This window comes from Mustela lutreola, chromosome 6 (assembly GCF_030435805.1).
Source record: "Mustela lutreola isolate mMusLut2 chromosome 6, mMusLut2.pri, whole genome shotgun sequence".
NCBI lineage: Eukaryota > Metazoa > Chordata > Mammalia > Carnivora > Mustelidae > Mustela > Mustela lutreola.
In genome coordinates, this window is record NC_081295.1 from 123310298 (window position 1) to 123323855 (window position 13558).

The 13558-nt window shown below is 47.2% G+C and overlaps 2 protein-coding genes across 6 annotated transcripts; one reads left to right on the top strand and one right to left on the bottom strand.

The window, feature by feature from the left end:
- Positions 1-38: 38 nt before the first annotated feature.
- NFKBIL1 (NFKB inhibitor like 1) lies at positions 39-9435 on the bottom strand. 2 transcript variants are annotated; one of them, XM_059178948.1, is made up of 4 exons: positions 9284-9435; positions 7933-8209; positions 1029-1250; positions 39-851 (listed from the first exon to the last, which is right to left on the bottom strand). In XM_059178948.1, exons 1-4 carry the CDS (start codon positions 9284-9286, stop codon positions 262-264), a joined length of 1092 nt encoding a protein of 363 aa, XP_059034931.1. In that variant the 5' UTR covers positions 9287-9435; the 3' UTR covers positions 39-261. The 2 variants fall into 2 exon arrangements, with proteins under 2 accessions (XP_059034931.1, XP_059034930.1); XM_059178947.1 differs by lacking the exon at positions 9284-9435 and adding an exon at positions 8592-8751.
- Positions 9436-9507: 72 nt separating this feature from the next.
- ATP6V1G2 (ATPase H+ transporting V1 subunit G2) lies at positions 9508-12054 on the top strand. Of its 4 annotated transcripts, none has more exons than XM_059178964.1 (3): positions 9508-9632; positions 10086-10186; positions 10698-12054. In XM_059178964.1, exons 2-3 carry the CDS (start codon positions 10127-10129, stop codon positions 10869-10871), a joined length of 234 nt encoding a protein of 77 aa, XP_059034947.1. In that variant the 5' UTR covers positions 9508-9632; positions 10086-10126; the 3' UTR covers positions 10872-12054. The 4 variants fall into 4 exon arrangements, with proteins under 4 accessions (XP_059034947.1, XP_059034948.1, XP_059034945.1 ...); XM_059178965.1 differs by having other exon boundaries at positions 9526-9641; XM_059178962.1 differs by lacking the exon at positions 9508-9632 and adding an exon at positions 9648-9809 and having other exon boundaries at positions 10614-12054.
- Positions 12055-13558: the final 1504 nt, after the last annotated feature.

The following is a 13558-nucleotide window of genomic DNA, read 5'->3' on the forward strand; positions in this document are numbered from 1 at the left end:
ACCACAGCAATGGAAAAAGGCAGAGGAGACACCAGGAGTGAGATGTGGAACCAGGTCTTATTAGGAAATGGAGGAGTCAAGGAGCAGTGGTGGTGGCCCATATCCTCCCCACTCCCACTCGTTACAAGTTTCGCTCCCACCCCATATCCTTTGCTGCGTAGCATCAGCCTCTTCCTCATCGTCCCCATACCTGACCTTCCCCTCACTACTGCCCTGCCTCTAAGGATGCATTCCCTGCAGTTTCTCACTCTTTCTCTGGGGTCACTTGAGGGCCTCTGCATGGCGGTTCAGGGCTTGAGAAAGGGCCGTCACAGCCCCCATCACGCGGCCCAGCTCCCAGGTCTCAATCTGGCTTCGGAATCGCTGCAGGAAGCGGTCAGGGTGCCAGCGGATCTGCTGGACCCTCAAGTACCTTCTCAGGGCCCCCTGCTCCTCCAAGGGGGGGCCCCTGGCCACCAGGGCTGCGGCCATGGCCTCTGGGTCCCCTCCTCCAGGGCAAGGCCAGGGCACATCGCCAAAGCGCCAGAGGCTACCCCTCCCTGCTCCTCTTGGGTGTTCTGCCCTGGGCCCAACCCTGGCTGGCTCTGGCCCTCGGTCCCCACGAGCCTCCTGTGCCCTCTTTGCTCGGCTCTCACGCAGTTCTTCCTCCTTGGCCGGGGCTCGCTCTCGGAAGAGCCGCTGCTCCTCCTCCTGCTGTTGCCAGCTGTGACTGGAGCCCTCAGCCCGTGGGGGTCGGCAGGCTCCCTCTGCCTCTTGCTGTTGCTGCTGGTGCTTCTGTGCATGCTCCCGGGCCAGGCGCTCTGACCAGGCTGAGAAGGACTCGGGCTCCTGGGTCTCATGGGAGGCATCATCTGTTTGGGAGGGCAGGATGGGGGTGGCTGGGAAATGCTGTTGAGGAGGTGACAGTCAAGAGGGAGGGCAGTATAGAGGAAGGGGGTACAGAAGGCCAGCAGGAACATGCATGCAGTGGGTACAGAAAAGCAGTCAAGGGGAAGAAGGGCAGCTGTGGATGGGAATGGATTCCTCACCTTCAAATCTCCCAATGACCTCTTGCCACTCATCCTCCAGCTCTCCCTGCAGCTTCTGCCTCCATTCCTGCTCCTTAGAGGCCTCATCCTCCTCCTCCTCTTCAGCAGAATCCCAGGGGGGTCCCCAGCCCAAAATTTGCCCAGGGGTCTCCCCATCCTTATTCTTTATTCCCATAGCAGAAGGGCAGCGACTCAGTAGTGGCAGGAAGAAGTCCGTGTAGGCTGTTGGTGGGAGAGCAGTGAGCAGAAGTTAGCTGGGACTCCCATTCCTTGACACGGCTGCCATCTTGAATCCTGCTGGTCACTCATTCCCTTGGTCCTACAGCAATGGAAATGGTTGCCCACACAGAAGCCTCCTGGGTATTAGGAAATCACTGTCACTGACAAATATTTACTGATAGCTTACCACATGCGTGAGAAGCGTGGTAGTTGAAAATAATCTGATCCGAGGCCCTACAAACTATTTTAGTATCCTAGGAGTTCTACTGTGTTAAATGACATTTTCCAGCCTGCCTCCAGACACGCTGGGCAATGTCAAAAACCTCTAACTATGTATTTCATTTTTGGCTTGAAAATATTGTCACTTTACAACTCTTACTGTGTGTTTCTGACCCAAAGCTGTACTTCAGACTGGTAAAGTAACTGAACATTTTACTCTGCAACATTATAAATATATAAATAAAGAACAGGAACCATTTCATATCACTTTTCAATAAACTGAGTAAAATAAATGTTTTCAGGGAGGGGAATTTCTCTCAGTCAACCTCATACAGTGCATTCTGGGAGAGGGGTGGGGAGGTAGAGGGTCTACACCAGCAACAAGTTAAGCCACAGATATGTTCTCCGCAGCAAAGCAAGCTCTTTCCAAATTGACTACTGATCTAGGGCAGGAGAAAGGGGCTGAGAGAGAGGGTCCCACCCAGGTGCTGGCTGACAGGAGGGTAGTGATAAAAAGAAGGACTGATGTTCCTGAACTCTCCTCTTTGCTGAGCCCTCACCTCACTGCATCCACTCTAGCATCAGATGAAGGCCATGTTGCCCACTTTACGGCCAGCCTGGCACTCTACCCCTGGCCCAGCCCACCCCCTATGGCCACCAAGCACCTCTTTCACTCCTGGGACAGAGGAAGGTGAGTGAGGCACCCTCCCTTCCTGTGGACCTACTTTCTCTCCTTAGGGCAGGAGGAAATGGGCGGCCAGTCCTTAAATCTTTACTTTGTGGTGCTGCCAAGTACTGGCCACCTGGCAAAAGGATGGGACAAGGGAAGGGTTATCCTGTCACTGCCAGGAAGGTAGGAAGGTAGGATAACACAATGGGCCCACCTTGGCTGGGCAAGGCCTATCGCCCCCCACCCATCATCTCTTGGTACACTTGCGTGCTGCCCAGCTTAAACCCCATCAGGATGAGAGGAGGAGGGGCTACTTCTCTTTACCACTGATGTGACCTGTCACCAGCCCTCTCTAACTGTCCCATCCAGCAAATACCTAGTCCTGTCTTTCAACTACTTACTCCCCACTACAGTTCACAGCAGGTACGAGGATAGGTGTGTGTTCAGGCTTGCACAGGTTTTTAAATTCATGGATTTTAAGGACTATAAAACATGGTAAGTAGGGGTGCCTGGGTGGCTCGGTGGGTTGAGCCGCTGCCTTCGACTCGGGTTATGAACTTGGGGTCCTGGGATCGAGTCCCGCATCGGGCTCTCTGCTCAGCAGGGAGCCTGCTTCCTCCTCTCTCTCTGCCTGCCTCTCTGCCTACTTGTGACCTCTCTCTGTCAAATAAATAAATAAAAAATCTTTAAAAAAACCAAAAAAACAAAAACAAAAAACATGGTAAGTAATATGGTACAGAATATTCAATAACCCCTAAAAATGTTCGTGTGTGGAAAAAGCTGGCTATGAAACTATACGTAGGATTCAACCACAACTGTGTAAAAAAAGAGACCAAATTCTATGGGTTGCAAAAAAAAAAAAAACAGACTAGAAAAAAATATGTAAAAACCTTAGTCTCTGGGTGGTAGGACTATGGATGGCTGTCCTCCAATCTTATTTGGTTAATATTTTATTTAAAAATTTTAAAAAATATTTTATTATTTACTTGGCAGAGAGAGACAGCAAGAGAGGGAACACGAGCAGGGGGAGTGGGACAGGGAGAAGCAGGCTTCCCACTGAACAGGGAGCCTGATGTGGGGCTCCCTCCCAGGACCCTGGGATCATGACCTGAGCTGAAGGCAGATGCTTGACTAAGCCACCCAGGCACCCCTGCTTAATGTTTCAATATGAAAGGGATATAACTAATGAGAAAATTTTCTTTTTAAAGAACGAAGAATACATTTAATCACTGTTAACAGTTTGCCTTGGTCCCTTCCGGTCCTGTCTGGGTACAAATGCATACACAGGATGACTTTTTTTCAGAGATATGTCATCATGCTATATGTTTTGTTTGGCAACTTGCTTTCTTCACCTACCATCTCATTCATACTTTTCCACAGGAGTGTACACAGTCTACCTCATTCATTTTTATGACCATGTAGTGTTCCGCGATGTGTATGAAACAAACATCTCCCCACACCCAGTCAATAGACTTTGTTTCCAAAAATGTTCGGCCTCCCACATTTGTCTTTGTAGACTCCTTACAGTATTTGTAGACTCCTTACAGTATTTCTGTGGGGTAGATTATCAGAAGTGGAATTTCTGAGTCAAAGGACATGAGTGATTTTACCAAACTGCTCTCAAATTTGTGCCAACATATACTCCTACAGAGAATATAAGAATGCCTGTGTTGTCCTTTACCAAGACTGAGTATCATCAACCAACCCTTTTAATTTTGCTCATTTGATATATGAAAAAAATGATCTTATTGATGAAGTTTACTGTACTTTATATGTTCTTTGGCTTTTTCTTTTTTTAAAAGATTTTATTTTTAAGTAATCTCTATTCACGTCCCTGAGATAAGAGTCACAAGCTCTGGTGACTGCGCCAGCCAGGCGCCCCTGGCTCTTTACTTCATTTGTGAATGACCTGTTCATATTCTCTGACTACTTTTCTCCTAGATATTATATATGTAGACATGAGAATTATTTATATATCATAGATATCACCCCCTGTGTCGAGTATTTGTAAATAATTTCTCCCATCTTTGAAAAGTTTTTATGTAGTTAAATCCATATCAATATTTTCTTTTATAGCCTTTGGCTTTACTGCATCCTTAGAAAGGCTTTCTCCCCTCTAAGATTATAAAAATATCCTCTTGTGGTTTTTTTCTATCTTTTTTTTTTTTTTTTAAAGATTTTATTTATTTATTTGACAGAGATCACAGTAGGCAGAGAGGCAGGCAGAGAGAGAGGGAGAAGCAGGCTCCCCGCTGAGCAGAGAGCCTGATGTGAGACTCGATCCCAGGACCCTGGGATCATGACCTGAGCCGAAGGCAGAGGCTTTAACCCACTGAGCCACCCAGGCGCCCCTCTACTATCTTTTTATTTATCTAAAAAAATGTAGGGGTGCCTGGGTGGCTCAGTTGGTTAAGCATCTGCCTTATGCTTAGATCGTGGTCCTGGGGTCAAGCCCTATATAGGGCTCCCTGCTCAGTGGGGAGCCTGCTTCTCCCTCTGCCAACTGCTCCCCCTGCTTGTGCTCTTTTTCAGATAAATAAATAAAGTCTTTTAAAAAATGTAGAAAGTATAGTACAATAAGCAGTGTATTCCTCCCAGGTATGTTACTGTTTTGTAATTTTTGCAACATTATTTTGTCTTCAAGAGATAAACTATCATAGATAAAACTAAAGATTTCTCTGATGCTGTCTTCTAAATTTTAGTCCCCTCCCCAGAGGAAACTCCTCCCATGAATTTGGTACAAACCCTTCCTGTCACACTTAGATCTTTAAGCAGCTGTACTTCTGAGTCAGTAGGACTGTTCCTCAGATGGGCCAAATACTTCAAGGTTGTTTATTAAATAGCTCGCTGCCCTCTGGTGATTTGAAATGTCACCTTTATCATCAATTTAGCAGTACAGATAGACTTCCCAGTGCTCTTTAATTAGTACGGTGTACTTTTATATTAGGAAAAATATGTATAAAAAAATCTGAAGTAAACATGTACTTTGCCTTAGTGACAGAAGCACTGCTCTTCCCCTCTCCATTTTGAGATGTGATTTCTACCTTAAAGGGATGTTCACACTAACTGGCACAACACATTTTTGAAAGACCCCACTATTGGAAGCTTATATTGAGTGATGATTGACTGAGGCATGGAGGAAGAAAAGGTAACGGGGGTGTCAAGGAGGGCTTCAAGGAGGAGGCAGGGCTTATGTTGGGCTGGGAAGGGAGGATAACTTAGCAAAGTAAAAATCAGGTGGATGGGAAGGCAAAAAAAGAGATAGGCAGTCTTGTGAAAAACACATTTGGGGTCACTGAAGACAGAGCTACGTAGCTGGAGCTGCAGGTTTGTGGTTGTGCTATGGTAGGAAAGGCTGTAAAGGCAAACGGAACATAAATCAGACAGCTCAGCTATCTGCAAAACAGGGCCACAGCTTACTCCTACTGTGCAGCTCAAAGTGAGTAGCGGGTGGTAGAGGTCTGGTACTGTGCTGGCACAGAGCAGAAGTGCACTCAATGTGACATTAAAAAAAAAAAATACCTGGCTGCCTTTGGACTTTCTTCTTTTTGCAAAGACTGTGAGAAAATGACCTATTTTTTCTTAGTGTTCACTAGTTCTTGTGTGTAGAGAATGGTTATTGTCTGACTAAGGTATATTTATATGAGGGTCTTTGACACCTAAGACCACTTCCCCAGGAGGTGACAGGTCCCAAAAGGAAGTTACTGAAAGCCATTCATTGGCATCTCATTGGTTGTGACCACATAGCCCAGTCAATCCAGCAGGAACTTGGGAAAGGGGGAAACCTCCCTTTCCTTAGGGGAACCTGGGTCATTTCATCTGTTCAAAGAACGTATTTGCATTTTAAGACCTAATGGTCTCTAAAGCAGCTCCAAACTTAATGAGATGGGCCCCTCTACCAAAGAGCCATAAGGCCACCTGGTGGCAGGGCTGTCAGGGAACAGAAGCAGCAAGGCCTGAGAAGATACCAGGACTTGGTTGGGAACTGAGGACAGGCCCCCCCTTAGGAAGACAACCTGTTGGCCAGGATATTTCAGGAAGTTCCTGAACCTTCAAGACCCTAATTTCCTCATCTGTAATTGGATAATAGTATCGATCTCATACGCTTCTTAGATGTCAATAAAATGAAGGAAGATCCTACAATGAGAGAGATTTTTATTCCTCAAAAACCATAATTGGGTAGTATAAGAATAAAAATAACAATACTTTTCATCTGGTGGGTGCCAAACCTGTACCAAGTGCTTGCCTCATTTACTTGTCACAACTTCTATTTAGAGAGGCAAGTTAAAAAATAAAAAATAATAATAAAAAAAGGGATTAAAATTGGGCTCATGGAAGTTAAGCTGCATGTCCCTGGTACACAGCCTGTAGGTGGTAGAATCTGAACTTGGAGGAGGTCTGGAATCTGCCACAGGGTTCTCTGCTCTCTTGCCATGTTTAATGTCAGCTGTCAAATTAGATGCCTACATTTTGCAAACCTCCTCGTTTTAAGTTTTGGTTTTTAAAAAATCTGAATATGCCAGCCTATCTTACTATATTAAAGGAAATTAAAGAAAAGTGTTTCCCCCCCCCCCCCCCTCTCTGGGGAAAGTTTTGGGGGTGAGAGGGGTTTCTGCTGGGGAGCTAGAAGATGGTAATAGTAGCAATCAAATTGGGTTTTTCATCCCAATCTAGGGATTTTCCTCTACTGTTCTTACTTTAGAAGAAAAATCTCTAGCAGGGGAAAATTGCCAGAGGGTTTTATTTTCCTAAGGGCTGCTACCTCTACAGAGCTGTGTCCATTGTCAATAGGTCCCCATCTGACCCTGTGTCAAAGGTTTTTCAGAACTCAGATGTTTTTGGGATTTGGTAGATCTGATCTGAAAGTACATACACTGTATATTCAGTAGCTGGGGAGGGCCTGGGCCGCTCCAATAATCAAACACGTGAATGTTTCTGTGGAGAAATGTATGAACATTGACATCTGTAGGATGAAAAAGACTCACAGATAGTCTCGCTTTAGTTCAGGTTAGTTTTTCTCACCAAACGAGTCTGGTGAAAAATGTTTGGGTCTTAGTGTTTTTGAGTTGCAGAGAGGACGGTGAAGGGAGTACGGACGGATCTGTTGATAACAGGAACACTACTGGCCAACATCTACTGTGTGCTAATCACATGCCAGGTGCTCTAATTACATAGTGTGTCATAAAAATATATGATACAGCATGGGTGTTTTGAACATGGGTGCTATCACTGTGTAATTCTGTAATGTATCACACAGGGTAAGACAGTTGTTAAGAGCACAGATGATTTAGCTAGGCTGCCTGGATTCTAATTCCTCATCTGAGAAACAGGGGATAATATTAGTACTTATTGTTATGAGGATTAACTGGGCTGTTTTGTGAGAAGTGCTGGGACATAGTGAGAACTGTTGTTATTTAATTCTGCACAGGGCAAACTAAGCTTCAGGGAAGTTTAGTAAATAGCCCAAGAATACACAGCTGTTAAGTGTGGCACAGGGATCTGAACCCAGGCAATGGAACTGCAGAACCTAAACTCTATCTTACTTTTTGCACTGCAGGCAAACAACCAGTCAAGAGACAAAGGAGCTATAACCTTATAAGTTGTGAAATTTGAAGCTGCTGTTTTGAGAATGTTGGGTTCTTCAGACAATGGTAGCTCAGTAAATATAAAGTCACAAATGCCAACGGGGTCAACTACCATCCCAGGCACAACTAGCCTATTTTTCAGCTGCTGGTCTTCATCTCATTTGCGGTCAGTCAGTGGCTCACGACCTTATTCCCCACCAGGAAAACTCACCATCAGGGCCCTGGCGGGCAGCAGCGTGCAGCGCCGTGTCCCCGTGGCGGTCCTGGTGGGCAGGGTCAGCCCCAAGCCGAAGCAGCAGGCACAGGGCGGGGGCATCGTGGCGGGCACAGGCCCGGTGCAGTGGTGGGGGCTGCCCAGCGTCTACATCGAGGCCTGGGTGTCGCTGGAGGAGGGCCTGGGCCCGGACCAGCCGTCCTGCAGACAAGTAACGACGGAAGCGGCGTTCTCGGCGTTGGCGGCGGGTAGTGGAGGCCATGGAAGTCTTGGGCTAAGGAAGAAGGAAAAAAAGGCAGCTGTCAGGGCCCCAGCCTGGCCTGGTCCCTCCTCCGCCGCCCCTGACATCCCCTCTTGTTCCTCCCTTCGGCCCCCCTTCTTCCTACATCTTCCGCAAGAGATGAGGTCTCTCCTAACTCTCATCCCTCAGCCAGATGCTAGGTTTGAAAAAAATTTTGAAGAGGGCTTGGGTCACATTTTTTAACGTAAAATTTGAGAAAAGGGTAATTGCTTTGAGGTTCATTAGCCCAGATAATTTTTAATAGGAGACTTTGAAAAAGACAAAGAATGATGGGGAAAATATTTATCAACAGAAATCTGAATTTAAAAGTCACAGATAATTTCAAATAATAATCTAGAAACGGAGTATGATGTACCCGGCAGACAGATGTGGAGGCTTCTCCCTCTGGGAACTGGGGGGAGGGGTTACTCATCAGACCTGCCCCCCCCCGCCCCCCTAAGTAACCCCAAAGCTGTAGGCCCGAGGCCTGTGTTTAAAACGCTGCGAGGAAGGGAGGCGGGAAGGGCGGGGACACTCTAGGCTGGCGGAAATGGCGCAAGCCGAGACGCAGGTAAAAGGCGGAAATGAACTCGTTACCGGATGTCGTCTCTCTCTCCGAGAGAGCGAGTTGTGTGTGTTTCCTCAGTCGGGTCTCGGGTGGGGAACTTGGGAACTTAAGATAAAGGATCCGCCTGAAACCGGAAGACTGGACGACAAACGAGGAAAAGGAGACCAGCATGGGAGAGTAAAAAGGCCGATTTAAAGATTTGTTCTCTCCTCCCCCAACCGGGAAGAGAGAGGAGATGGTTCAGAGAAAGTAGATGGCAAGAGAGAAAACAGGGGAGATAAGAAGGATTAAAAGTCATAGTGAAAATGGAAAACCACGACGACGCCAAGAATAGGGCTAGATAAAAAAAGACATGTGTAAAGACATAATGAAACAACCGTAGGAGAAGGCAAACGAAATGGATGCATTAATTTAGACTTGGGAAACATAAAAGGAGATGGAAACGGGAGGGAGTGAAAAAAAGAGGGGAAGAGAAGTAGGAAGAATTCAGGGAAACCCACCATCCTCTTCTTCCAATACGCGACACATGTTGACTTCTTTACTTTCTCAGTCCATTTTCAGTCCCTCTGCGTCTCCTTCTCACTCCTCTCTGGTCCTGCCCCCACTCCTGGACGTTCTGACCGGGAAAACCCTGCACCGGCTGCGATGGTGCCAGACAGCTTTGGGCCTGGTCTCTGCTGCTCCCAGGTGGTCTTTCTGGGTACTGCCAGTGTAGACCGGGGAGAAGAGGCCAGCCATCGACGGAGGATCAGTTTGGGGGAGACACCGGTGCGGAAGGCTGAGCAGAAAAGGGGAGCACTAAGACCCAGGGGTAGTGGAGGACTGCAGCAAGGAGCCGGTGGAAGAGAAGTAGGCGGTGTATGTGTGTGTGTGTTGGGGGTGGGGTGGGGGAGCCATCTGGTACCTTAGTAGCATCCAAAACATCATCAGCCATAACGACAGAAATGGCCAGTCAGTCCCAGGGTATCCAGCAGCTCCTGCAAGCCGAGAAGCGGGCGGCTGAGAAGGTGGCAGATGCCAGAAAGAGTGAGTCTCCTCCACTCTCCCTTAGGAGTCTGGAAAGAAAATTGGGGCGGGGGAGGGGGGACAATAAACCTTCTAGTCCCTGGGAAAATCCAAGGTTGGTGGGGAGGAAGCTGGGGCTGGGATGGCTGATTAGGAGGAAAGAAATGGGTGGGTGTTAAAATCTAGCACCTGGTTGGCTCAGAGAAGGCAGAAAAACTTTCTGGAAAGGAATGACCACTACTATCTTGTTTTGTGAGGGGGTCTACCCCCACCCTCTGTACTTTCTTCTGCTTCCAGGGAAGGCCCGGCGTCTGAAGCAGGCAAAGGAGGAGGCACAGATGGAGGTGGAGCAGTACCGTAGAGAGCGGGAGCAGGAATTTCAGAGCAAGCAGCAGGCGGTGAGTTGTGGGACAGTTGAGAAGGGACTCCAGGGTGCAAGTTGGTGGGTGTATCTGATAAGGTGTGGACAGGGTGACTGTACAAGAAAATAAGGTGGTAAAGGACTGAAGGGGACCATTAGCAGGGGCCATGTTATTGATAAAGAAGTGTGATAACGAAGAGAATCTGAGACATTTGTAAGACTTGTACAGCTTCTGGGGGGAATTGCCACCATCTGTGTGGAGTATAATGTCATTTGGGGTGGAAGGCAGAGTTTTATGGTCTCGTATAGTGAGGTGGTGGGGGTTTTACAGTCTGTTTTAGGATGAAGTTGCATGTCAAGTCTCAAAGGAGGAAGGAGAATTGTATTGCTTTCTTTGGTGTCTGGCTATTTCCATGGGATGGGGGTGGTTTTGACAAGGCCTTTTCTTCCTGGCCTTGCTCCAGGATCTTCTCCACCTGCCTGGACCCTTCTTTCTCTGTTTCTGCTTTTGCCTTTCTCTCTTCTATCCCTTTCCCAACCCCCCCCAGGCCATGGGCTCCCAGGGGAACCTGTCGGCTGAGGTGGAACAGGCTACAAGACGCCAGGTGCAGGGCATGCAGAGCTCTCAGCAGAGAAACCGAGAACGCGTCCTGGCCCAACTTCTTGGCATGGTTTGCGACGTCAGGCCCCAGGTCCATCCCAACTACCGGATTGCTGTCTAGGATCCACTGTAGGGCATGCCTGTTCCCTTCCATTTCCCTTTCTCAAAGAAATCCCCCAATCAAAATTACCTCCCACCATCTTCGCTGCTTATTTCCCACTTTCTCTCCATTCCCTGGAAATTCTAGGGGCAAGATCCAATAATTCTGTGACATTTAGAAGTTATCCTGTTCAGAGCTGAATCTCCTTATTGTTCTTTAACCTTCACTGGGACCTTGTAAACTCCCAAGTCACCCTCACCCAACTCCTCTTAAAATTTGTAGTGTGGAAAATTCAGGATGTGGAAAACACTTTGGTTTCAGAGCCTGGGACACTGAGGTCCCTTTCCCAACCCTGCCACTTGCTGGGACAGGACAAGCTACTTAACCTGTAGTCCAGTGTCCTCCTCTACAGGACTGAAATAATGATGATGACGATGACGGCAACGACGTTACCTACCTTATAGGGTTGCTGCAATGATTAGGGATCACTCTGTTAAAAGCCTCGCATGGTTTTTGGCATACAGTAGCTGTGATTCAATAAATGGCTGCTTTATGGCATTATTACTATTCCCTGCCCACCTGCCAAAACCTAAACACAGCTGCTTCCTCTTATTTGTCCATGGCTTTCTTTCTTTCTTTTTTTTTTTTTTTTAAAGATTTTATTTATTTATTTGACAGAGAGAGATCAAGTAGGCAGAGAGGCAGGCAGAGAGAGAGGAGGAAGCAGGCTCCCTGCTTAGCGGAGAGCCCGATGTGGGACTCGATCCCAGGACCCTGAGATCATGACCTGAGCCGAAGGCAGCGGCTTAACCCACTGAGCCACCCAGGCGCCCTGTCCATGGCTTTCTAATTCTACTTATTCATTCTGTGAATCTAATAATTCTCTGAAGAATTAGTTCTTCCTGCTTCTTTCCCCCCAGAGCTTTATGATCCCTGAAAAGTAATGAACACCTTACTTAGCCTCTCTACTGTGATTCCAGGAAGATGTTGAATTTCTTTGTCTTTTTGTCTCTAAGTTATGTTATGTCTTTATTGGATTTCCCCTTTTCCGATTTCCCCAAAGACCCATCAGATGCTCACTGCTTCCTGAGACCTAAAGTGTTGCTATGCTCCCTTGTATGCATGGCTTTCCTTTCTGCATTCTCAATATCCTTCCCTTTGTAACAATGCAAAAGTGTCAATAAAGGAACTATGGGCAAATCAACTGGTGTGTGGAAGCAGCCTCCTTTTGCTTCAGCATTTCTCATTTTCAGTCACTCTCTTGTTCCTTATTTACATATTCCCCAAATGCCCCAAAGGGCTGTTCTTTGAAACTTGTTGGAAAAACAAAAGGTACTAATGTGTTATTATTTCTCTAAAGTGAGGAACATACATGGTTACTTGTTGGGAACCTGAGAACTATAGATGGCAGGTATAGAGAAAAACTGGTGTAGGAACAAGCACTCTTTGTCCCTTATCTTGCTTTCTTTTTCTTTCTTTCCTTTTAAAGGAAGATTATTTATTTATTTGAGAGAGAGCAGAGCGAGAGAGAACGTTCGTGGCAGGCAGGGTCAGAGGGAGAGAGAGAAGCTTGAGCAGGGAGTCTGATGCAGGACTGGAGCCCAGAACCCTGGGATCATGAACTGAGCCAAAAGCAGATGCTTACCAGACTGCGCTACCTAGGTGCCCCCAAACTTGGAACACTTAGGGTCGGAAAAACTGCCCAGAAGGGCACCATCCTTGAATTACTGTTACTTCTCTTGGCTACAGAAAGCACTGCTTGCTTCACCAAAAAGATTTTTTTTTTAGGATTTTATTTATTTGTCAGAGAGAGAGAGAGAGAGAGAGAGAGAGAGGGAGCACAGGCAGACAGGGTGGCAGGCAGTCAGAGGGAGAAGCAGGCTCCCTCCGGAGCAAGGAGCCTGATGTGGGACTGGATCCCAGGGCACTGGGATCATGACCTGAGCCAAAGGCAGCTGCTTAACCAACTGAGCCACCCAGGCGTCCCACCAAACGAAAGATTTGAACCAATGAGGTAATCCACAGTGTAATTATTAACCAGACTCAAGCAGGGAGGCAGGATACAATAGAAATAAAATGTATTTGTATCCTGGCTCTGTCACCTCACTAGCTTTGTTACTTTGGACATGTTGCTTTGTTTGCTTGTTATGAAATGGGAATAAGGATACCTATTCCTTAGTGTTAAACAATTAACTGTGATAACAGGTAAAGAGCCAAACGTTTGCTGTCATTTTTGACATCACATCTGACTTATGAGGCGTTATCAAAGACTGGTATATTAAAGGATTTATTCAGGAAAAAATTCAACCTGAACAATGGGGCTGCTGGAAGCGGGGCTAAGGACATTCTGGTCGAGTTAACAATACTTGTGGGGTGTTGTGTAACCCTCAAGCCCTGTCATTTATCTTTAACACTTGAGGCGGAAACTAGACCCCCCACCCCACCCCTTGCCCCACTCAGTGGTTTCTGGACACCTTCCTGCCTCGAATTTCCTGCCCATTGGCTTCAGGGTCCTTGGGGCATCAACTACGCGGACCAACATTATTTTGGGCAAATGCCGCTGTCTCCACCCCTGAGAAAAAAGGTAGGATGAGGATCCAAGAGCGCGCTTCACGTTCGTTCCTACCCCTCAGCTGGGGTCAGACTAGCTATAGCGCAGACGCACCCGGGTCACCTTGACTACCGGGCCAAGGACCCCGTGGGAACTC

Bases quoted from the DNA above. Each gene is read 5' to 3' on its own strand.
- ATP6V1G2 (XM_059178962.1), top strand. From the start codon at position 9,728: ATGGCCAGTCAGTCCCAGGGTATCCAGCAGCTCCTGCAAGCCGAGAAG. The intron at 9,810-10,085 runs GTGAGTCTCCTC...TTCTGCTTCCAG, and splicing joins GGTGGCAGATGCCAGAAAGA to GGAAGGCCCGGCGTCTGAAG. The intron at 10,187-10,613 runs GTGAGTTGTGGG...GCCTTGCTCCAG, and splicing joins TTCAGAGCAAGCAGCAGGCG to GATCTTCTCCACCTGCCTGG.
- NFKBIL1 (XM_059178947.1), bottom strand. From the start codon at position 8,648: ATGAGTAACCCCTCCCCCCAGTTCCCAGAGGGAGAAGCCTCCACATCT. The intron at 8,210-8,591 runs GTACATCATACT...CTTCTTCCTTAG, and splicing joins CCTCCACATCTGTCTGCCGG to CCCAAGACTTCCATGGCCTC. The intron at 1,251-7,932 runs GTGAGTTTTCCT...TCCCACCAACAG, and splicing joins TGCCCGCCAGGGCCCTGATG to CCTACACGGACTTCTTCCTG.